We start from the raw sequence: 26060 nt of genomic DNA, 5'->3' as shown, positions 1-26060 counted from the left end.
TCAGGGTTGAGAGAGTCCTAAAATGATGAAATGCACTCTTGTGCATTGTGCAATGACAGCAGAATTTCAGATCATATATTTGCATATATTCTGACATGCTGTCAGAATGTAGATACCATTGGTAGCACAGCTGTAAATGCAATCAGACATGTGTATTTGTATTGAGATGTGTGTTTGGACAAACACTAGCTACGGAGGGAATATGAAGACTGTGCTAGATGAAGGTTGTAAATAATAAGATAGACATTGATGGCTAGTGCAATGTAAAAAAATAAAAAAATAAAATAAAAAAATGGCACACCTGAAATCCATGAAGCAGTGTTTCCACATGATACTGTATCTGTGCTTAAGCCTTCATGATGAAAACCACTCATTCACCGGTCAACCCTTGACCTCCCACTGCTGGCTAGGTAAATGATTGTGCATGTTTAGAGAAGCATACTACCATTCTGCTATGTAATACAGTGTTTTGTGTTTTGTTTGCCTGAAATGCATACAACAATTGGCACGTATACAACAGAGCACCCTGCACAGAATATTGTATCCCACAATGCAGTGCACTTGACCTTCTGTTTTAGGATGTGATAAATAGAGTCTGAAAAGGTTATATATTTTTGTAGGCCAAAACCCAGAAATGAGTTAGCAATTTAGCAATATACAGTTCCATCATCCTGAAGTCAATGGGTGTTGTTGTGGACATTAAACATCATCACACTGAACTCATCCACTCACTAGTCCACTTTTACAGCCTCACTGTGTTTAGAATTGTAACCTTCCAAACTACTCTAACTCAATAGGTTTTTTGTTGAGGAAATCGGGATGTGGTGAACTTCCTGGTTGGCCTACAGAAATACATCACTACTCCAGCACTCTATAAACCAAGACTAATATGTCTAGCATCTTTTCCAACCTCAGATTATATCATCTTTTTATGCAAAAAGGATAACTGGATGCCATTTGTTAGTCATTTTAATTTTCCGGTGTCCAATAGCAAAAATGTATCTTTTACATGCTGCATATCCTACATATCATATGATTTTACAGGAGCTACAGTATTCATTTCTTTGTAAAACCTTTTTAATTAAGTTGCACCTTCAACACCTCCGATGAGATAAACTCTTAAAAATAATAAAAATAAAGCTGATAGGTTTTTTTGTTGTTGTCTGTTTGTTATTGCAGTGATGCCATTGAAGAAGTATTTTTATTTCAGTGAACAGTTTTTAAAATAACTAATTTTTCTTAGTGTAAAGAACATTTCAATAGGCTAAATACATTTCGTTTGCTCTAAACCTTTTGCCCAATTGAGAATTTCATGGATGTTAAAGTTTCTTCATGGAATCTTTGATGCCAATAAAGAACCTTCATTTTTAAGTGTACTGTTTTTTTAAATAGCATACATGCATGTAGTATACAGTATATACTGTGCTGCAAGCAGTCATTTCTGCACATTGCCCTCGTGTTTCCATGATGGTGTACTCGTCATTCAGTGGAGTAATTTAAGATGATGTGCTCCTAATTGTGAAAGTGACGTGACATTCAGCCAAGTACGGTGACCCATTCTCAGAATTGGTGCTCTGCATTTAACCCATCTAAAGTACACACACACACACACAATCAGTGCGGGGAAACAGGATTGTATCAGATTTGCAGGGCAAAAATGGACAGGTTTGAGGAAGCTGTATTTTGGGCTCTCTAATTTCCGTCCTCCTGTACCTTATCATGCTTTATATCTCCAGCAAGATTTCCACAAGAGAGAGAGAGAAAGTGTAAGTGGTGATGTCCCAGTGTTGGAGCCTCAGGAGGGGAGGAAAAACTCAGCATCAGCAGTCATGAAAACAACTGTTTGCTGTTTTCCCTCTGATCGTTTCCATGCTGTTGCTGTTTAATCTTTCATCCCGTTTCTGCTCGATGTTCCTTGTGAACTTCTGGCAAACCTCCTTGACCCCTTTCCAGACCGTCATCTAGGCCAGGCAGCCTCGTTCTTGCCCAGGAGACATCTGTCTAAGACTTTCTATTATGGGAAAATTAAAGGAATAGTGAGCTCTCCTGGATAATGCCTAAACGATATGCATGAATTTATGCTGCGTAGTGAAAAAAAGGAAAGATGCTGTCTTGTTAAAATTTTCTGTCCTTTTCGACGCAACTTTTACTGTTTATGTAGAAGTTTTTCAGTTTCATGTTTCAAACCAAACATATCAGAATCGTCCCCATGTAGATATTGAGGCTTTTGCTCTTGCAAGTGTTTTTTCTTTCTGTCTCGCTAACTTCTGATCACTGCTTTATAACTGAATAACAATAATAAGCAACAGAATGAACAAGAGATCAAGAAAACTAAGAACCTTTGGAGAGATAATAGGTATTGTCATCAAATGAATGTGCTTCCTGTCCTCCTTATGCACCTGGGGCCATCTGCCAGTGCCAAAATGTGGAGATTTACCTGTTGGAAACAAGATTAGGGGGCCGGGCCGATGTGGATTAGTCCAGGGAGAACGGTGTGACCTGAGGGGCTGACAAATGAGGGATGATGGAAAGGGTTTGTGTGTAGGGTGTGTGTTTGAGTCTTTCATTTGATCCGTCTGATGTGTCAATAAAACGCTGTAGAGAGTAATAATAGACATAATAGACATAATGTATAATGTTATGAACTGTAACATGACACATGAGAACTGATGAGTTTTGGCTATTTTTGAATTTAACACAAGCAAAATTGAGAAAAAAGTTTTTTTATGTAATAAATTAACATAATTAGTAAAATATAATAACATTTTATAATGATTAAATTAAAATTAATAATTAAGGTTCTATATTATAATTTTAATTGCAATTTATTTATTTTTTGGCATATTTATATAGAGCCCCTAATGAGACTATAATATTTATAAAATATTACAAGGGAGGAAAAACATCTATTTCAGTGCTTTTGTACTCTCTGTGTTTTGCATTGCTTCAAGAAACTTCACAAAACCTTTATTATCCTTCTTCTGTGAAACACTAAAGGGGCTCCATACTTTTACAATACTGTAAATTATTTGTTTTACTGACAAACTTGCATTAGAGAAATAAAATCAGTTCTTAAATTCATAATTTTACCTGATTCTGCTAATCACAGCTCTTAATTGTGGTCAAATTTCTATAACACACAGCCTTGAGTGGCTTATAGCATTCCTGTAGCTCAACAGTGAATCATGGTGCTAGCAACACCATGGGTTAGACTGCCAGGGAATACATGAACTACTAAAATGCATAGTTTAAATACTATAGTGCAAGTCACTTTGGTTAACAATCATATTTATTTCCCTACTCTAGGAAAATGTATCCAAGTTTTGATTTGCATACTGTCCATATTATTGAAAGAAATGTTCATACAGTTTCAGTCTGGTGAGACTGTAGACAGGTACAGGATATAAGTGCAGAACATCAACACTGCTGTAAAAACAAAAATTGGTTTAATTTACACCACCGGCAGATCAGTCTCCTGTAAAGGTATTGCACATGATGTGAATTTGAATGTGCCGTATGGTGACTGCATTCTCTCTCTCTCTTTTGTTGTGTTATCCTTGGCTAATTCAAAATGCAGAGTGCACCTCTGAGAAATGTTTATTGCACCAGGAACTTTTCAAAAACCTCAGAGAATGACATTTCAAAAGTGTTGCTGTCTGCATGTAAAGCTGTGAATAATTGTACGTTGGCTGTTTCATGCTTCACCATCTAAAAGCAATATTCCGCTATGTGTGTTATTGGTGTAGTGGGCTGCACTTTATGCAATTTTTATTTTTTTAGAATTATAAAAAAGTTTTATGTACCTGCTATACAAAATATACAGTATCTTTCAGAACTGAGATCTTCCTTTCTAGTGCAGAATGAGCATTTATTGAATCTAAATGGCAAAAATAAATAAATAAATTCTTTCTCTCTCTGTTTTCTTTTCTATCAAGAATGATTTGATTAGACTTTTCCAATTTTAACCAAACTTAGAACAGCCTGAAAATGCCCCCCACCCCCATTTTTTCTGTCAAAGAAATTTTATTATTATTATTATTATATGACATATATTATCAAGTCAAAATAAGTCATTAGTAAAATGTTTGCCTCACATTTATTTCAGAAAGTAATGAACAATTTATTTGAATACAATATATTTATATTCATATTTTCTTAATACAATATTTTACATGCATTTTTTAAATGTATAAAAACATTTTTAAGTAAATCCTAAAAATAACTCCTACTGTTTCACATACATTCATTTTACACATTCGCACACACACACACACACACACACACACACACACACACACACACACACGTTTGTTTTTGTGAAAAGTGGGGACATCCCATAGGCGTAATGGTTTTTATACTGTACAAACTGTATATTCTATGGCCCTTCACCAACCGTACACCTAACCCTAACCCTCACAGGAAACTTTGTGCATTTTTACAAAAAATTAATTCTGTATGATTTATAAGCGTTTCGAAAAATAGGGACATGGGTAATGTCCTCATAAGTCACCCTCTCCTTGTAATACCTGTTTCATACCCATGTCATTATACAGAGTTGTGTCCTGATATGTCACAAAAACAAGAGCACACACACACACACACACACACACACACACACACACATAATTTTGACACTATTCTCAAAATATTTTTACTTTAATCACTTAATTTTGTCTTTATTGTCAAAATATTAAACGTTATTCTCATAATGTCTCAAGATATTACGACTTTAATCTTGTAATCTTAGCTGTAATTATGTATTTATTTCACGTGGCACTAAAACGCCATAGTAAATATGAGTTGTATGAGAAAATCACTGTTGTTGGAAATGCAAAATCAAACTGAGTGCGATGCATTACGAGAAACTGTACACTTTCAGTAATGTTACCCAGGAATTGCATGCATATAGAAAATGTGCACATGATTGTGCACATTATGCATACTGTAAAAAATAATATGAGTTATATCATACTATACCATTCCAAACATACCTATAGTGTTTCCACTCAGACATTTATGAGTTACATCTTAGCCATGACAACCCTTGTAAATGAGTTAACCTCATGCAGTGTGTAGGAGGACAGCGGTGATTATGGCTGCTGCAGTACTGCAGTGTGTATGAAGGTTTATGAGAAGCATGTCACCTTAATAGCATTCTACAATTTTATGACAGTATATTCTGTTATTAAACATGGGTAATGGGTTGTATTAGGGGTCTTTTTGAGCCCCAAGGTCATCAGAGATGAGCTTTGAAGCCTTGCCAATTGATATACACATGCACTTTTCCAAACTAATTTACACAGTTACATTAAATGTGACTGCAAAATAGACTCTGAGCCAGTACTGGTTATTAAATCAGTGTAATCATATTCACACAAACTGCCATTCCCTTTCTCACACACACGTATAGAATTTTTAATTTACTGACTGAGATTGGTGTTTGTTGCAGGTATGGAGACATGGTTCCAAACACCATCGCCGGAAAGATCTTCGGCTCTATCTGCTCTCTCAGTGGCGTGCTGGTTATCGCCCTTCCTGTACCTGTCATCGTGTCCAACTTCAGCCGAATCTACCATCAGAACCAAAGAGCTGACAAGATGCGAGCCCAGCAGGTACTAAAGAACCTCTTCATCTCAATCTAGATTTGTTTAGGGTATTCTTCTGGTTTTAGTTCATCCCCAAATAACTCTAAGAAATATGTCAAAGAGTTGGATGTCATGGCAAATCTAGAGTCAAGTAACCTTTATTTATATAGCACTTTATGCAATCCAGATTGTGTCAAAGCAGCTTTACAGTGTCCAGTGGTGGACAGTAACGGAGTAGCTTTACTTCGTTACTGTACTTAAGTACATTTTTCAAGTATCTGTACTTTACTGGAGTAGTTTTATTTTGAGTAACTTTTACTTTTACTTCACTACATTCCAAAGCATAAGATCGTACTTTTAACTTCACTACATTTCATAAAACATATCGTTACTCCCTGTAATATATCACGTGCTCCGACACGCAGAAGCGGTGTCTGATTCATCATGAACGAACTGAGTCTTTTCAAAATAAACCTTTAAATCGGATCGCGAATCGCACCAAACTATTTGTTTACGAATTAGAATGAACCGATTGCAGCTGTTCTGGAGTCGACCACTCACTGATTCAAATGAACCGTTTAGTGTGAGTCTACAGAAGTAAGAACCGTGAGATCTTGTGAGCGCGTGCGTCTGATGTTGCTAAAAGTAAGTTATTAATGTCGGAATTTAGGATTAATTATTGTAACTGAAAATCATATTTAGGTCAAAATTGTCAGTTGTTTGGGAACTAAATCCGCTTTAAAGAGTGATCTGTTTAAGCCCACTGAAATGCTGACATGACACATCAATCAGCGTCTCTGTGTTTTAGGTTAAAAAATAAAATAAAATAACCTTAAACTAACACAGATTAAATAAAATAACTCATGCATATCCAAATTCCCCGCTACCGTAATATTAACAGTTTTATTAAAATGCTACCATGACATCTGTTTTTATATTGTGTATCAACAGTAACGTTATACATGTGTATATTGTTTGGATTAACTAGACGAGTAACGTTAGACAGACATGAATGTTTATTCAAAACAGTACTGAAAATAAGTAAATATTGTAGCTGATGCTAAATGTCTAGCTAACAAGCTGGTGCTAACTTGAGGTAATTTTTATAAATAATGTCCAAATATTTTTATTCAACCACCTATATATATATATATGTATATAGATTACATCTAGGGACAAAAGAAAGGATGTGATGTTCAGAACATGGTAACTACAGTAATTATCAAAGAGGGGAAGAGATGCACCCCGTTTGGCCAGGGGTGTTTTTACACCACAGACAAGGTTTGAGAAGGAAAAAATCATTATGAAAATATAATTATATTTTCCTTAAAATGTTCTTCCTAACTTCAGGCCTTATTATCATGTCATATATAACTGTGATGTTCTGTAAAACCACAAACTTTAAAACACTTTCACAGATCACAGATTCCAAAATAATATTTGGTAGCACAACTATTAATAGTTCTAATAATAAATCATCATATTTTCATGATTTCTAAAGATCATGTGACACTGAATAACTGAAGGAATGATGCTGAAAATACAGCTGCACATCACAGAAATAGATTATATTTTAAAGGATATTAAAATAGAAACCATTATTTTATATATTTTATTTTGATAATTTAGAATTATTACTGAAATACAACCTTTTTTTGTTTCAAACAGTTCAATGAACAATAATAGATGAAGTAGTACCTGGAGTTGACAATGAAGTAAATGTATAATAATTAGCAAAGATGATTAATTTAGCGCTGTAAACGCGCGTGTGAGGGGCGGAGACGCGCCGCGGAGCGTCAGACGCGCTTGAGGACCAAACAGCAGAACGGTAGGAAACTTCACTCCTCTTATTATTTCTCTTTTACTATAGCGATTTATTTTTAGACACGTGATCTGAGTCTTTCATAGATTTGTAGAGTTATTAGAGTATAGAGTTATTAGAGAAATTGAGTTATTTACTTTTTTTTTACATTCTTTGGTCGAAGTTTTCAGATCGGCACTTCGGAGCCTGTTCGCGACTCGGTTGATTCAGAACGGCACTTCGGAGCCTGTTCGCGACTCGGTTGATTCAGATCGGGAGTTCGGAGCCTGTTCGCGACTCGGTTGATTCAGATCGGGACTTCGGAGCCTGTTCGCGACTCGGTTGATTCAGATCGGGACTTCGGATCATGTTCGCGACTCGGTTGATTCAGATCGGCACTTCGGAGCCTGTTCGCGACTCGGTTGATTAAGACCGGCACTTCGGATCATGTTCGCGACTCGGTTGATTCAGATCGGCACTTCGGAACCCGTTCGCGACTCGGTTGATTCAGATCGGCACTTCGGAGCCTGTTCGCGACTCGGTTGATTCAGATCGGCACTTCGGAGCCTGTTCGCGACTCGGTTGATTCAGATCGGCACTTCGGAGCCTGTTCGTGACTCGGTAGATTCAGATCGCCACTTCGGAGCCTGGTCGCGACTCGGTTGATTCAGATCGGGACATCGGAGCATGTTTGAGATTTTTTTAAATTCAGATCTGGACATCGAAGCAGGAAGTGTTTGTCAAACAGTTAATTGGTGATAAATTAATATTTGGATTTGAGGCTTTTTTTTACTTGTCGATTCAGCATGTACATGGACCCACACACAAAGGTGGACACACTCTAGACTTAATCATCAGTAGAGCTCTAAACTTTTCATCCATTGTTATTAAGGACGTTATTCAAACATCTATCTTTCAGTACTTTTTTTACTTAAGTACATAAAAAATTTAGTACTTTTGTACTTTCACTTGAGTAAAATTGAAAAAGGAGTACTTTTACTTTTACTGGAGTAATATTTTATTATACGTATCTGTACTTTTACTCAAGTACTTGATTTGTGTACTTCGTCCACCACTGACAGTGTCAAACAGGAAAACAGTTTGTCAATAATGCAAGAGGACAATAACAAAAAAGTATTTTTTTTTCAGTTAAAGTCAGTTAATTGATGATTCATTGAACTCTAGCTGTTGCATTCTGGACCAGCTGGAGTTTGCTTACTAATTACTAAATTCTATCATTTTTTTAATGGAAAAAATCGGTTTCACAAATGCTAGAAACATGGTTTTCAAAGGAAATATTGCTGTCAAATAGAACACCTAGTTTCCTAATTGATGATAAAGAATTGACAGAGCAGCCATCAAGTGTTAGACAGTGTTCTAGGTTATATCATGCAGAGGTTTTTGGTCCAATAATTAACAACACTGTTTTGTTTTGTCTCTTCAGAATTTAGCATTAGAAAATTACTAGTCATCCAGTTTTTATATCAACAATGCATTCCATTAGTTTTGCGAACTGGTATGTATCAGTGGGCTACGAAGAAACAGAGCTGAGTATCATCGGCATAACAGTGAAAGCTAACATCATGTTTCCTGATGATATCTTCCAAGGGTAACATGTAAAGTGTGAAAAGTAGTGGTCCTAGTACTGAGCCTTATGGTATTCCATACTGTGCTTGTTATTGATATGACACCTCTTCATTCACTGCTACAAATTGATGATGGTCAGATAAGTAAGATTTGAACCGTCACTGCTAACATAGCTTTGAAGTCTAGTCAAAAGAATGTTGTGGTCAATAGTGTCAAACACAACACTAGGATACAGTAACACACTGATAGAGAAATACACCCACAATCGTATTATAAGAGCAGGTCATTTGTAACTCTAATGAGAGCAGTATTAGTACTATGATATGGTATAAATCTGACTGGAAATCCTCACAGATACCATTTCTCTCTTAGAAGGAACATATCTGATAGGATACCGCCTTTTCTAATATTTTTGACAAGATTTGAGATTGGTCTGTAATTAACAAATTTTCCAAGATCAAGTTGTGATTGTTTTTTTTTTTTAATGAGAGGCATAATAACAGCCAGTTTTTGAAGGATTTTGGGACATATCATTATAACATTGAAAAATTTATAATATTCAGAAGAGCATCTATGACTTCTTGAAGCACCTCTTTTAGTAGCTTAGATGGAAAAGGGTCTAACATACAAGTTGTTGGATTTGATGATTTGCTTGTTATACCACAGTGTCACACTGTTTTCCATAATCTTCTTTTAGCGTAAAGGAGGAACCATATCTGAAGTGCTAGAAAAGAGAGAGTCAATAATTTCTGTTACACCAAGTTTTTCTGAGCTATTGGGTTTGCTGAGGAATTGAGACAAGTCAGGAAGTTTATTTACAAAGCAGTCTTTTTTTGTAGATGTGATGGTTCTACCATATTTCTAACAAGCAGTTGAGTTTGCAGCTTTAGCAATATGGAGTATACACGAGACTAGATAATGATCCGACATATCATCCCTCTGCTGCAGAATTTCAATGTCCTTAGCATCAATTCCATGTGACAGTATTAAATCTAAAGTATCATAAAGACAATGAGTAGGTCCTGACACATGTTGTCTAACCCCATTAGAGTTTAGAATATCTTTAAATGCTAATCCCAATGCATCTTTTTCATTATCAACATGGATATTACAATCACAATAAAAAAAATTAAAAAAGAAACGCTCTAAAATTCTTTTATACGTTTTTTTTTGGCCAGTACAAGTTCACTGGTGTCACTGGAGATTTATCATTAACACTTATTTCTTTAAATAATTTTCTATGCACCAACATGACTTCAAACGACAAGAATGTCTTGATTAGATGCTTTGTTTTACCCTATCAACTTTTTATATTTTATGGTTAAGGTTTTTAATTTTAAGCACAGCCTGAAAATTAGACACATTGTGAAATATTTTTGCCTAAGAAAGAATGTAGTAATTTAGTTTAATCACTAAATTTTTCAGTCATTAAGTGAAATGGGTCAGATTAAACATGTTAATATTTTCAAAATAATAAAATGTTGTAAAACAAATGTAATCTTTTTATTTTATTTTATTGTTTCTGTGTGTGTGTGTGTGTAAATATATATATATATATATATATATATATATATATATATATATATATATATATATATATATATCTAACAAATATAAAAATCTAAAGAAAATATATAATTAGAAAATACCAACAAAAAAAAATATGAGTTTAAAAAAAAAGATATTTTATGCATATATTTTTAAATGTTTATTTTTTACTAATTTATTTATATTTGTGTGTTGGTGTATGCGTGTGTGTGTGTGTGTGTGTGTGTATGCAGAAAAATAATTTTTACAAAAGCCTAGAAACGCTACTAATCTGACTATGTTCTACTTTAGTTCTAGTATGAAAAAAAACAACAACACACATTTGATTGTTATACTTCCATTTGTCATTGATTATCAATGTTGGGTTGTCTTCTAAAAAAAAGAAGAAAAAAAAAGAAAAAAAGCCTGGGTTTTTGGGTTACCAAATAAGTATCCCTTTTCTCTGTTTTCTTTGCAATAATATCCAAAAGGCCAAAAATAGCATTAAACAAACCTTGATGTAATTAAACAGCATCACTGGTATCATTACTCGCATTACTCAGAGTCGCTGATAGGATCGATTCAAATAAATTCTCTTTTGTTTTTCAGAAAGTCCGTCTTGCCAGGATTCGCTTGGCCAAGAAGGGAACCACCAACGCCTTCCTACAATACAAAGATGAAGGAGGATTTCATGTGAGTCTTTTTCATGAGTAGTTTTGTTTTTCATTAAAGACATGTGTTTCTATTAAAAATTGAGTCTAAAAAGGTTATGACTGTGTAGTTTACTCGCCCTCATGTTGCCCCAGACACATATGACTTTCTTGCTTCAAAACAAAATGGTAAGGACAGGAGTGATTATGGTCTTTCATGCTCCAAAGACGCCAAAACACCATACAAGTAGTCAATGCAACCTGTGGCTTTATGATCACACAAGGCTGCATGTATTTGATAAAAATTATACTGTTGTGAAAAAAAAATCAATTTAAAATAAGTTTGATGCTCAATAAAAATTTCTAATATTATCAATGTTAAAAGCAGTTGTAAAGTTGAATATTTTTGCTAAAACAGATTTTTTTATTATTCTTTAATGAATATAATAAGAAACGTAAAAAGAACACCATTTATTTGAAACTGAAATTTTTATTTTGTAACATTATAAATGTCAGTAATTTAATTTATCGCGTTCTTGCTGAATAAAATGATTTATTTATTTTTAATGCATCTTTCTGACTCTAAACTTTTGAACCACAGGATACTGTACATGCACAAAATCTAAATCTGCCTGTTGTGCATCATTAAAGCAAATTTGTATATAAATAGACAGACTAAAGTAAAATAAAATTTCAGTCTGTTTCAAAACAAAAAGCTATCATATAACTTATATATCAGTGCACAAATCATATGCTTTTATGATACTTTTATGCTTTTAAAAAAAAAAATCATATAAGTTTGGTACAATGTAAGGATGAGTAAATGACTTTCATTTTGGTGTAAAATATATTTTTAACTATAGTTAATTAACTATATATTTAAATGAACTGTAGAACTGATGTCTTTATCAGTCTCCTAGGCTGCTCCACAGGATTTGACGAAATTTGCCTGACATCAAATCTCTAAAAAGATACACAGAGTTTTGTAACATAAGTGGAATCTTTCAGCACAGACATTAAACATCTGACTATGTGAGTGTAGAGAAAATTAGACAGTAATGTTTGTGTGTATTCTGGGAAGTCGCACTGTATTGTTGAGAAGGAATCGTTAAGTGTTCTCTCAACTAGCGTTAGTACGGTGTCTGCGTACACAGAGTGTAATAGATGCTGCAATAATTCTCCAGCAGAAATGATTGAAATTGGATCTGCCATAATAAGATGGTTTTCTGTTTAAAGGCTAACATGAGCATCTCGCTTGACGTAAGCAAATTTAAGAATGAAAACCATCAAAACATGCACGTTTCTGGCCAAGTTGGTGAAGCTGTTGAAACTTCCCCCAAGTTTTTTACTGTGCGTGTTCCACAGAAAGAAAAGAAAGAAAGAAAAAATCCTATAGGTTTTGAAAAACATGCGGGTAAATTAATTTGAATTCTTTATAAAAAAATTGCCAAAGTCTGCCATCTTTAAAATATTAATCAAAATGTCTTTGTCCATTACAAACGCATAACTTTCCCAGCTCAGAACTACAACAAAAATCTAATTCTTCAGATTTAAAAAGCATTAAACTCTAAAAGTTTAACACAACACATTAAATCACAGTCAAACCCAGCAACGAGAATCTCAGCTCCAGCTCCAGCATGGAAGTATTCATATTCACAGCATGACATGAAGGGTCATTAAAGCACAGCACACCAGCTCATAAAGAGTACAGTATATTATTCGGCTGCCAGCCTGCTGCTGAACACAGAACAGATTTCTGAGATATGAGATAGTCTTTTCAATCTCATCAAACAGTTTTACTGTATGTGTAAAGGTCAGTCATTTGGTCTCTGAGAATGCATCAGTCCTTCAAGTGCCTTGTAATAACAGCTCTTTCATATGGCTGCTGACATTCCGAGTCAGCTTAATGCAGTTTCAGGGCCATGGCTGGGGCGCCGCATCCTTGCTGTGAGGAAAGCGCAATTAACAACACTGGGAATGTAGGGCAGGTGATGCTGGACAGGTGGGATGCGCAACAGTAATTACAACGACCCTTTAAGGCTAGTCGGTTCACTTGATGCTCACCTTGATAAAACCCCCAGGAAGCTTTTGTTTTTCAAGGGGTCAGGTTCGGGTTAGCATGGTTCGGTTAGCCTCCTGCTGGTAGATGCCATAACTACACCATCTAAGAACTGGTGATCTAGGAAAATGTAGCTTTGTCCTGGTTCTCCTTCCTGGGTGGTTTCATGATGTGCTTTACCTCATGTAATTTATCACAGTATGATTCAGTTGTTATTTCAACAGATTTTTTTTTCTCTTTCCAGCATGCGGGTATGCTGAAAGAAAAGCATTTACGCACCCTCATGTCATTGAGGAAACTTTATGACTTACTTCCTTTTGCTGAACACAACAATTTATTTATTTTTTTATTTTTTTTGAAGAATGTTGATAACCGTTTCGGTTCCCATCGACTTCCAGTATTTTTGGTCCATATAGTTGAAGTCAGTGGGAAACAAAACTATAACCAACCTTCTGCTAAATATCTTCTTTTATCTTCATGTATACATTTATTTTCTTCTGCTGAACAAAAATAAAGAGGATATTTTGAAGAATGTCTGTAGCCAAGCAATTTTGGTTTTGTATTTTTTTTTTTTTTTTTTACCAATATTCTTCAGAATATCTTATTTTGTGCTCCTGTATGCATTTTTTTTCCTGCTAAACAAAAAAGACAATATTTGGAAGAATTCTGGTAACCAAATAATTTTGGTTCCCATTTCTAGTATTGTTTGTCCAGACAGTGGAAGTAAATGCTATCTGAAACTGTGGAGTTAGCAACATTCTTTAAAATTACTTATTTTATGTTCCACAAAAGGAAGAAAGTCTTATGGGTTTGGAATGATCTGTGTGTGAGTAAATGATGTTTATTTTATTTTATTATTTTTTTGGGGGGGTTGGTGAAGTATCTCTTAAACAAATAGCATTTACTCTGCTGCATTAAGTGATATTAAGTACAATGATTGTTCCAATGGAAACAATCTCTTGCCCTTTTCCAGTCACTGCCTTTCTAAGGAAGCCCTGGTTATCATTATTCTGTGGTAATTGCCTTCCCAGGGAAATGTCTGTTTCTATCTGTGGTTTTATGTAATTATTGCACTCGTTGCAGTTCCTCTAGCTCCAGGGTGTGTTTACTGCGCTTGTCGTTTATTCTGTTGCTCTTGTAATACATTCTGAATATAGAGTCTACCTCACGTTTAAAGGCGGAAAATGAACCTAAGTTAACTGCGTATGGATTTTCCCATTTGTTTAACACAAATTCAAAGTTGCTGAAAGACTAAGAAAGAATCAAAACAAGTATATATCATATATATCAAATATCTGAACATTCTTAAATCCAGATAAAGATATAACATATTCATATAACAAGAAAAAAATATTTGCAATGAGGAGCAATGTTTGTAGCCTATACATAAATGCATAAAAAGTTTAATATGCATTTGTTGGGGATTGTTCAAGTATGCACATTGCACAGTAGTGGTGTTGTCTTAATGAGAACGTCTAATAAAACCAAATAAAACAAGTTTAACCTTAAAAGTAGTATTTACTTACAGGTATTCATAATCCATTTATTTAAAGCTATGTATAAGTTTAAAGGGATAAAAGGGTTTAAAGGGAAGTTCTGTTTAAAAAAGGGTTTAAAGGTGTATGCTTGTATTTCATGTGTGACCGTCCTAGCTGTTTGCCATAAAATCTAAGTGAATAATGACCACTTCTGTCAGATAACTAATCTAGATACCCTTTTTCTGTTTCTTGAAAGCAGGATTTACACCTTGCAGGATTTTTTTGAAGTGTGTTGGTCTTAAAATCCTATCTGTCGCTGACTCATGGCCTGTTAGTTTATCAGATCATAACTGCAGGGATTAAAGCAGATCATCAACACACCTTTCCCCACTGCTGAAATCCATCTTCACCATGCAGGAAAAACAGCTGTATTCAAAGCAGGTGCAAAAAATAAAATAAAATAAATAAATATGGCTGTATTTCTGCTGTTCCTCAAGTGCCACCTCCTGTCAAAGAATGAACTTGCAGTTCAGCATCACAAATCAAAGAGAAAATCTGATGAACTTTTACATGGCAAATACGCAGTGTTGTAAAACACTGAACTGGTCAATGGAAAATAAGCTAATGTGAGCTCAGAAATCAAAAACATTCAGATAATGAGATGTCTATAATTATAGAAATATAATATTATATATATATATATATATATATATATATATATATTGTGACGAGTCAGCTGCCTCCTCCCTGATTATCACCGGCACCCCGTCCTAAATCGCCGCCCTTCACCAGGCTCCCGACTGGAGTGGGTGTGTGAGAGGAGGGGCGCTGGACGAGTCAGGGCTGGCGGCGTGTGATGGGGCACACCTGAAGGAAGTGGAGCCTCATTACCGCCGCTGTTTAAAAGCCCAACGCGCCTCTCCTCAGGAGACCGGTCTCTTCCCCGTGCATGCACACTGGTGTCCTCGTGGGTCCAGGAAGGGTGCGTTGAGGGACTCCCGCGCCACCAAGACGTGAGCTGCCGGACCCGCGGTCCGGATGGGAACCGCACCCGTATACACGGCCGACGGGCCAGGATGCCGGGCCGTCCATCCCCTACCAGCGCCGCGGCCAACGAGAGAGACGCGGCCGCTAGGAGAAGCCGCCGCCCCTCGCGCCCCGGACCAAGGAGGGGAGCGCGTGCGGCCGCCGGACTCCGCCCCTTGCCTGGACCCTTCCTTGATGAACACTGCCCGACCTACACAAATCCCGCAGCACAACGAGGACACCAGATTCCCTGTTATTTTGGACACTTTCCCCCTTTTGGCCACTTTTATTCCCTTTGTTTTATGATTTCTGTTAATAAAAGCCTCTCCGAGGCCTGACGCCACGCCCACTGTGTCTGTCTTGTGCTCCTCCCGTGACAATATATATATATATATATATATATATATATATATATATATATATATATATATATATATATATATATATAAGTGCTTATGTTCATAATTGTTGTTACACTGGCACAGCGCATCTTCAAAGAGCTTGCAAAATGTGGAATTAAACAGTTAAAATATAATCCAGCAACCGCCATTTCAGTTTTCAAAATGCACCCTTATCTTGCTCACTTTCTTTTATCTTTTTTCACTTCTCAGCTCCAGTTGTATAGTGCCACCTCTTCATTATAAAACACACATGACTGATAAATGGAAACTTCATCAAAGTTATTATTACCAAGCATTACTGTGTGAACCCTGACATGAGGCCCTCTGGTAGCCACGGGCCCTATGCAACATCTTATACCACTTATTAGGAAGGGTGGCAGAGTTTCAAAGCGAGAGAGAGAGAGAGAGAGAGAGAGATCCAATCTGCGTCTTTACTAATGCATCAGGTAGAGTTCTCCGGAATCTTCTCAGGTAGTGAAACCCACAATAATCCAATATTTACAATCCCCGAGTGAGGGGGTATTTTTTTCAGCGTGGATCTATAAACCCATTACTAACAGGCCTGCAGTGCTATTTATAAGCCAGGCGGAGTCCTATTCTAGGCTTTGAATTTCTACTTAGGTCTTACTTTTGTGTCTGCACACTGTCATCAGCATTAAAGAGTCGATGCGAGTCTTGACCTTTGAAGAAAGGTCATTAGCAAATGTTTATGTGATGTACAGTATGTATGATTTACCTGTTATAAATGAACTTGTATTTGCCCAAGTACATGCCACTGAAATAGTTTTAATAGTAAATTTTCAATAATAATATAAAAAATAATAATAACAATAATAATTATGTATGGTCTGAAATGTTCAAAATTATAGATCAAAATAACCCTTTATGCGAAATACTGTATTTTATTTAGTTGTGCTTAACACGTTTTATTATTATTATTATTATTATTATTATTTACAATAATTAATATAAAGTCAATAAAAATTATAATAATTACAATTTATTATGAGTATTATTAGTATTATTATTAATCATAATTATGCTTGCATTAGTAAGGACCACTAAATATAGGATTATTTTTTTCTTTATTAATAATACTTAACCATTTTAAATACTGTAGCATTATTAAACTTAATCCTGTATTTATGTAACTCATCATGCACCATTTGACTTTAACCAGTAAGCAACCACTCATCAACAACCAAGCAACTATCCTGAACATTCCAGCATCGCCATCATCATTAAAAAATATGTTTTTAGAAGTTATGATTTTTGTTATGATTTACAAAAGACAGTGGCCTAGATTTCTTGATTCTATCTAACCCTGGAGCTTTTAAAATAATGCATTTTAGTTTCACACCAGTACAGCCTGCACAGATGCTAATCACAGGTAGTTTTCATCCAATGGCTGTATCTCCACTCGTCTCCACTGAGATAATTGTGTCTTTAATGTGACGTCCCTATCAGCACTTTTTTTTTTTTTTACCAATGGAACTGTCAGTGATTGATGGTTTAATACCCTCTGAAGTTCCTCCGCAGGGAGGCAAATCTCTTTTCCTGATGGAGTGTTCGGGAAGAGAGTATTGCTGCCTGTGGATTTGACTGAAATGTATTTATTTGGAATTTATAGCTGGCATACCTGTGATCGGGTGGCAGAGAAATTCACTTTGGGTTCCTCAGTCAAACAGGACATAGGTTAAGACAAATTGAGATTCTTTCATTTTCTCATTTCACGCTGCACCGAACGATGTATCGCATTCGGCATGTTGCTCTCTTGTTGTTGTGAGTCAAGATAACGTAGTGGATCCTTTATTGAAACAGCTCTCTAGAATTTGTTTGCTCAGACACTTGTGCTTCGGGGCATTTTTAAATGTAGTTCCTGTGTTGGATTATATGGGAGTGAAATACTTTATATTATGTTGTCTCCGTTCCAGATCCGTCCTGTTGGGCCACAAAAGCATTGAGACGTTTTAGTTTTTCCAGCTAAGAAGTGGAATTGCTTTTCGCTCCCACATGCATCCTACATGATCAAACTTTCTCAAATGTTTTCGGCGGTGTAGCTGCATCATGCCATTCTGCTTGGGACTTTTAGTTTAGCAAAAACAAAACTTATAGTGTTTAAGTCCAGTTATTGGTGATCTTATCTGTCCCGGCTCCCTCAGTCATCCTTGGTTTCGGCTGATGGGGCATTTCTGTCCTTGCTCCTTCCTGGGTGTCAGATGCACTCCGAACGACCGTCCTCTATTTTCTCGATAAGATCGGCTGCTTTTTAAAGGCCTCCGATGGGCTGCTTCTAGATGGTGGCCAGAATAGCGATAAACCACCTTGACTTGAGCTACAAAGTGCTCGGAGGCCAGATGATATCAGGAAACATAAAAGGGAGACTCTGGGACTGTTTCTTTAGAGGCTTGTTCTTTGGGACATGACATCATTGCCTGTGATCGTTTTACAACGAGAGGTTAAAGAGGTTACCGGATACGTGCGCGAGACATCGCGGTCTGTCTCGAGAGGTAGTTGCGTGGTGAAGCAAGGTCAAATCACAGGTGACATTAGGGCAATGATGCTTTTAACCCTCAGTGAGCCAGTGTAATGTTGAAAGTAGTTAAATTATGTATTTGATCTAGTAATTCTGGGATAAAACTACTCAAACAGCAGCTCACATTCTGAAATGTATCATAGTGTATCAAACAAGTTAGGCAGGAACACAATTTGAATCTCCCAGCACACCAAAGTCACACAACATGGTCACTGCCTACTCGCTTCTTTGCTGACTGTTTTTGATCATTTTTAGCCGTCTTTAATGTGCATATTTTATCTGTATTTATTTAACAACAAAAAAAATGTATGTACTGTAGAAAAATGGCGAGAGAGAGAGAGAGAGAGAGAGAGAAATTACAGAAATTATCAATATGATACACACACACATACACCATTCAATTTTATAGCCAAACATTTTCTTTAAGAAATTAATGTTTATTCAGCAAGGAGCAAGGATGCATTCAGTTGATACAAATTATAAAAAAACACAATAATTAAATACACTTAGAATATTACAAAGTTTTTTATTTCAAATAAATGTTGTTCTTTTGAACTATATATATATATATATATATATTTGAAAACAGAATACAGTTTAAACAGTTTTTGTAACTTGTAATAATAAAAACATATGTTATATATATGTAATAACAACATTAATATTAATAGTCATTTTAATTATAATACATTATTAATATTCTTATGTTTAGTGACACTTACTAGGGCAAGTATAATTAATAATAATTATAGGTTATAATTTTTATATAATTGATGTAATATAATTATATCTATCTATCCATCCATCCATCCATCCAGTAAAAATAAACCTGAAATCATTCTTATGCTCTGAAGACTGTAAATAGTCATGGTCTCTTTAAATAGATTTGTGTTCACTTTAGGTTGTTGTTTTAAGGTGAGTTGCTAAAGACCTGAGCTTAATGATCATCCTAAATAAACTCTTGTGGTGTTTTTATCTTTCAGGATCGGGACAGTGACAACGCTTTGTGTCTGAAGAACAAATCTTCCTTTGAGCACCAACACCATCACCTGCTGCATTGTCTGGAAAAGACAACAGTAAGTACAACTCAAATTATGATACATTTTGAGTTCAGAATACCCTACGTGCTCCTTCAAGTGCATGATCCAGAAAGTTTCATGAAGCATTCCTCCTGTGATGTCCAACAGAATCACGAGTTCACAGACGAGCTGACGTTCAGTGAGATGTGTATGACTGAGTCAATGGGTTATCGCACCAGTCGCAGCACTTCCATCTCCAGCCAGCAGGGGATGTCGACATCCTGCTGCCCCCGCAGGGCCAAGAGAAGAGCCATCCGCCTCGCCAACTCCACCGTATCCGTCAGCCGGGGCAGCGTCCAGGAGCTGGACACTCTGCAAGTGCACAAATCCTCTTCTGGACTCCAAAGGTCTGATCATAGATTTCAATATTCACTCTAAAAATCATTTTGCATAAAGAAAAGAAAATGTATTATGAGAGACATTATACATTTTTGCATTATTTTTATTACAATTCAATTATTATAAAAAGTTCTCATTACTGTAATAGAACATAGAACATGAACCAGTCTAGCCTGAATTCTATTTTTACTAATGCTATACTTCCAATCATTTATAGTGATTTATCCTTTATGTAGATATATAATTTAGAATTATATAAATATATAATTATGAAATAAATACATAATCATTTAGATTATGAAATAATTAATATGTGATTTTATATATATATATATATATATATATATATATATATATATATATATATATATATATATATATATATATATATATATATATATATACATCAAATTGAAACCTCATTTATCAAACAATCAACAATTTTTTTACTAATATTGTCATAACGTTTACCTACAATTGTTACTTTACATTTAATTAATATGTAATTAAATACTATATAAATTAATATATATTATATAAATTAATTTATAATTATAAATATATAATTATTTCATAAATGTATTATGTACACACAATTGTGGAGCAGTTGCATAAAAATTTATATTGATTTATCATTTATATACAATATAATATTAGATAAATACATTATTATTATCATAATCATTTGAAATTAAATATTTAATTTTCACAATCATTCATACAGTAATAAATAAATAAATAAATATGAAATTTGTTTGGAATTCATGTTTTATGCAAATTTTTCAATTCCTTTACTGTTCTGACATTAGAAATATTTCTTTACATTTTTCATCAGATTTCTAACACTTGTTATAAAGATGATAAATAACCCCCCCCCCCCCCCGCCCCCCACACACACCTTTTTTGTCATAGAAAATAATTTATATAATAATGAAGTTGGCAATATTAATACAACATTTATAATAAATAAAATCTACACTGGTGACTAGTATCACTGCTTAGTTAAAATGTTTCTGCAATTTTTATATCAATGACAAAAAAAAAAAATTGTGGTTGAAAAATAACTTCTGTATCAATTGTGTGTGTGTGTGTTTGTGTGCGCATCCAAACAGCCGCTCCAGTCTCAACGCCCGGACTGAAGACCTGAAGCTAAACTGTGAAGATAGGGATTTCACCGCGGCTATAATCAGTATACCCACCCCACCCGCCAACACCCCTGACGAGAGTCTGCCGCCCTCTCCTGCCTTTCCCGGAATCCTACGCAACTCTCGCACTAATTTCTACACCCATGAGACGGTGAAGATTTCTTCCTTATAACCACCACAAGCACACAAGCATCCCCAAATTGCACAACAGAAAGAAAGAGATGGGGGCTTCTCCCAGGAAAGATCGCAAATGCCACAGAAAAGACAAAGTGCATCTTGTAACGAATCTGCTTCATTCCAAAATCCACAATTCGACGTGGACTCGCATGAGCTGACGTGTTTTTGTGACCCCGGACAGTTCACACAGAAACTGATCTTCCGAGCTTGGGGGAGACTGAAAAGATGAACTCAATAGCATTTTATGATAAATCAGCAGTTATAGTGGCACAGAAGGCCTTTTACTTTTAAGATATGCAATGTTTCAACAACCAGGAATTATGCCTATACGTCCACTGCGTAATACAGTTGCAGGAAATATTACAAATGTGGAAATTATCATAAAGTACATCGATATATTGAACCCGTAGATCTTTGCAGGGAAAAATACAATTACAGAAACAATGGCCGTTATAAAGGAGGTGGTGTATATGTATCAATATTTGTATCATACGTCTTTAGCTCACATGCATCTTCAAAACCCCACCAAAAAGACAAGATTTCTGACCCAAACATGCATGATGTTGTATAGTAGATACCATGGCAGAGAATGGAGCCGCCAACATGCTACTCTCACATACTTTTGCATGGTACTTCTTTTACCTCCGCTTCGTTTGTCCTGTTTTCTTTCTTGACATTGATGAAAAAAGATGATATTTACTGAGTATTAATGATCAAACGTGCTGCACCAGACGTGCACATAAAAAAATTATTAAATAAAAACATTCAGGCATGTTCTTTGCAAAAGTCTGAGGTCGGACTAGTGCGGCGATGTGTGTGTGTGATGGGTGACTGGGAATGACTTGTGTTATTTGATCACAGATATGCATGGATACCGTTGTAGGTATTTTTATGTGCTTTCTCCCATGGGAAAATGAAAGGTTTCTATAGCATTTTAAAGCAAATGGAGGGCGTTTACCACTGTCATTGAGTTTTACTGCGGTAATTAGAGTCACTTCAACTTATTTTTCATTTGGCTTAGTAATTAAGTGTAACCTTTAAATCCTAGCTATTTTTATACAATATAGCTTATGCATCGAACACAGCTATGTAAGGGTCCAGTGAACCACTTCTCTAATATGATTTAAAGCTCATCTGTTAAATATCATAAGCAACAATGAGACAGGCAATAATAGTGTAATTATTTTTTACTACAGAACAGAAGTGAAAGATACAATTATATATGGAAATGAGTACAAAAAAGGAGGAATGCGAATGTGCACTTGATTGTGCTGAAAAATATATTTGTTACTGTTTACAAGCATTGTTCCTAAGTTATTTTTACGTTCGTTTTGGTTCTCTCTCTCTCTCTCTCTCTCTCTCTCTCTCTCTCTCTCTCTAGTAGTGTGAAGTGGTAAATGTAGTAGTTGGTCAGGTACCTGCTCATTTTAAGGAGGGGTTGTTGGATGAAACGGTTCCCTGTAGGAGATTAAAGAGTTAAATATCAAAAGCACAGAGGTGTAAAGTCTATTCCACAAATAAAGTGAACAGAACTCAGAAAACATGGTGTCTGTCGGCTCTCTATCACACCTAAAGATATGATTCAGTTCTTTTGTTTGATATGTGTCATCATTTAATATCAACAGTGGCCCCAAAAATGTCTGAATGTCATCCGTATATGGTCTTTTCATCAAATGTGCTGACACCATCTGATATTTTATAGTGCTAATCTTTAAAAGTAACTGTTTTCTTGTTTTCTCCCGAGGGAGCACTGTGTAATTGGCTATCAATTTGCATAATGTTAGAAATTGCTATTAAATCATAAGAATTTTGCAGAGCGTAATTACCCAGACTGCAGCCGATGATTTACTGTTGAGTCAACATGAAATGGCCATTTAACTTCTAAAATATGACATTTCAGAGAGGAACAGAATATTCCAGTGCTAAAAATAAGCAGGGTGAGGCTTGATTCTATCTTCTGTTGACTTTAGAGTTGCGATAAAATGTAAGTATCAAAAGATCTTTTCTTCTGTATTGCGTTGTACATCTGATTATTAGTGGAAAAGAAAAATGAAGGTTGGGGATTTACTTCTTTGCATCTGTTGTGGATTTTGAGATGTAGGCGTTGCACTCAAAAATAGAGGCAGATGAACAGGACCTTACAGGTGCTGGATTTAAACTGACCAAATGATTGAGGCCCCCCACCACCCCATAATGGACCCTTTTCACAGGCTGTGATAATGCGTTTCAACAGTCATCATCATTGTTAATTGTGCAAAGTTTTTTTTACATTTTTTTTATTTAAGTATTATACATAAACATTATACTTTAGTATTATATTGCCTTTGCATCAAATTAACAAAAAACAAGCAAAAAAAAAAATTCTTGTTTCTTTGACAATTTCTATGACAATTTCTGATTCTGAAAAACCTGGAAATGTGAAAGGGGTCCATTAGACATGGCAAAATCATCCCTCCCAATATTTGAAATTCTTGCACCGCTCTGCTGAACCCCATCATTCACCGTGGCTCTGTTTGTTGTTAGGGAGATAAAAAGGTTTAAGGGTTACATTTTTAAGCTGGTCTGCTTCAGCAGTCTAATGCAGTGTTCAAGATGAGGTTGGAAGAGTGAACATCCGAATTGAAATGTTGATCTATTCTGACATACATTTCTAATGAGGCATCTCATTAGAAATTGAATGTCTGGAGAAAGTGTGTCTGCCACATGTCTCAAGCTTTTTCTTCTTCTTTTTTTTTTTTTTTCACTATAATGTGTTTTAAGTTGGCATTCTGCATATCATAATGTTAGTTTGGTCTATTTTTTTGGATTGATGTGATGTGGCAAAGGCTGAGTTCACTGGGACCGCATAAGCAGGCCAACTTTGGAAGGCTTTAATTTGTCTGAGATGTATATGTGTGTGTTTACGTTCAAGGTTTCTGTTCTTCAAGTATGTCATGCTCTCTCCATATTTGCAAATAAAACTTCAACACAAAATCATTGGCTTTTCATTAAAAATTAAACTGCAATCATGACTCATTTTTCATGGTCTTATTTTGGCTCCTAAAGAATTTTCATAAAAATTTACCTATTTAGAGTTAGAGTAAGCTTCTAGATTAGAATATGTATTTCATGTTGAGTGTACAGCAGGTTTGCTTATTTGGCCAAGTACCATTTAAAGCTGGTGGGACTAAACCATTATGAAACTACTGCAGGGTTTACCATCTGACCTTGATTTATACATTTTGTTTTTAAATATATAAAATTAATACTTTCCTATATTCATGTATGCATGTTAAAAAATATATAGGTATACATTTAATTATGTGATTTAATAATAATGTCTGCTTGAAGTTATGCAGGCTGCAATAAAAGGAATTGCACAAATTCGCTAACAGATCTCAGTTGGAAATTCATTATCTGTTAACACACACACACACACACATGATATGGCTGTTATTTGTAGTTTGTTAATTTAAGCTTAGGCACTTCATTGGTTATAGCCTGAAATTCACATGAACTATTAAACTCTTCTGTAAACTCCTCAAATCTAATTTAATGCTTCTCCAGGATAAAAAAAAAAAAAATGAATGTCGATTCAGGAATGTTGTACTTGATGAAATCATGTTCACCCATTTACTATATCCCTTTGCAAATATACTGTTTGCCCTTACTCAAACTTGGGACAGCTGAAGGTGAACGTCACTATTTGCAGGTCATTTTTAACCCAGTTCACAGTTAACTGTGGGGCAGTCGTGGCCAAATGGTTAGAGAATTGGACTTGTAACTTGAAGGAATTGCTGGTGGTGGGAGTGAACGGCCAGTATTCAGAGACCCTTGAGCAAGGCACCAAACCCCCAACTACTCCCGGGTGCCGCAGCATAAATAGCTGCTCACTGCTCCATGTGTGTGTTGATGGTGTGTGTCTGCTCACTACTGTGTGTGCTCTTGGATGGGTTAAATACAGAACACAAATTCTGAGTATGGGTCACCATATGGCCACACTTCAATTTGCTAATGGTCTTTCTTGTATAATTATTAAAGGTCATTAAGACAGAATTTCAATTTTGTTGAGCACACCCCGAAAGTATTCCAATCTTATCAAAATTTAATTGTTTAAGGTTTTCATGAAGGTGAGTTGAATGGAAGCTAGGTTATGAAGTTACTCAAAATGAGTGTTGTGGCCTAGTGGTTAGAGAGTTTGACTCCTAACCCTAGGGTTGTGGGTTTGAATCTCAGGCAGGCAATACCACGACTGAAGTGCCCTTGAGCTGCTCCCCGGGCGCTGCAGCATAAATGGCTGCCCACTGCTCTGGGTGTGTGTTCATGGTGTGTGTGTGTGTGTGTTCACTGCTCTGTGTGTGTGCACTTTGGATGGGTTAAATGCAGAGCACGAATTCTGAGTATTGGTCACCATATTTGGCTGAAAGTCACGTCACACAATGACATGCTGCTGTTCGTTTAAAAAAAGCTGATGAAAGCAGTGACGTCAAATGACGTGTCTCGCTGAAGTCGGGGTTGATCGATCTGTCTTGAGTTTTGTGTGTGTGTGTGTGTGTTTTATTTTGTTTTGTTCGGTTTTCTCAGACGTGGCCATTTTAAATTTAATGTATTATATTGTATTAACATTATATTAATAAAATGAAAAGACATTATCTGAAACATTTTCAAAACATCTTCCACAGACAGAAGTC

The 26060-nt window shown here is 35.6% G+C and overlaps 1 protein-coding gene across 1 annotated transcript in view; it reads left to right on the top strand.

Annotated features, from left to right (window-relative positions):
* Positions 1-24358, top strand: part of LOC113074143 (potassium voltage-gated channel subfamily D member 1-like) — a 55837-nt gene extending 31479 nt beyond the window's left edge. Inside the window, exons 3-7 of the mRNA XM_026246883.1 lie at positions 5450-5612; positions 11110-11193; positions 19634-19726; positions 19838-20076; positions 21181-24358. Coding sequence (XP_026102668.1) covers positions 5450-5612; positions 11110-11193; positions 19634-19726; positions 19838-20076; positions 21181-21385 — 784 coding nt within the window. The 3' untranslated portion in view covers positions 21386-24358. The remainder of the gene's footprint in view (positions 1-5449; positions 5613-11109; positions 11194-19633; positions 19727-19837; positions 20077-21180) is intronic.
* Positions 24359-26060: the final 1702 nt, after the last annotated feature.

Source organism: Carassius auratus, unplaced genomic scaffold, assembly GCF_003368295.1.
Source record: "Carassius auratus strain Wakin unplaced genomic scaffold, ASM336829v1 scaf_tig00013767, whole genome shotgun sequence".
Taxonomy (NCBI): domain Eukaryota; kingdom Metazoa; phylum Chordata; class Actinopteri; order Cypriniformes; family Cyprinidae; genus Carassius; species Carassius auratus.
This window is presented reverse-complemented; position numbering and strand designations above follow the sequence as displayed.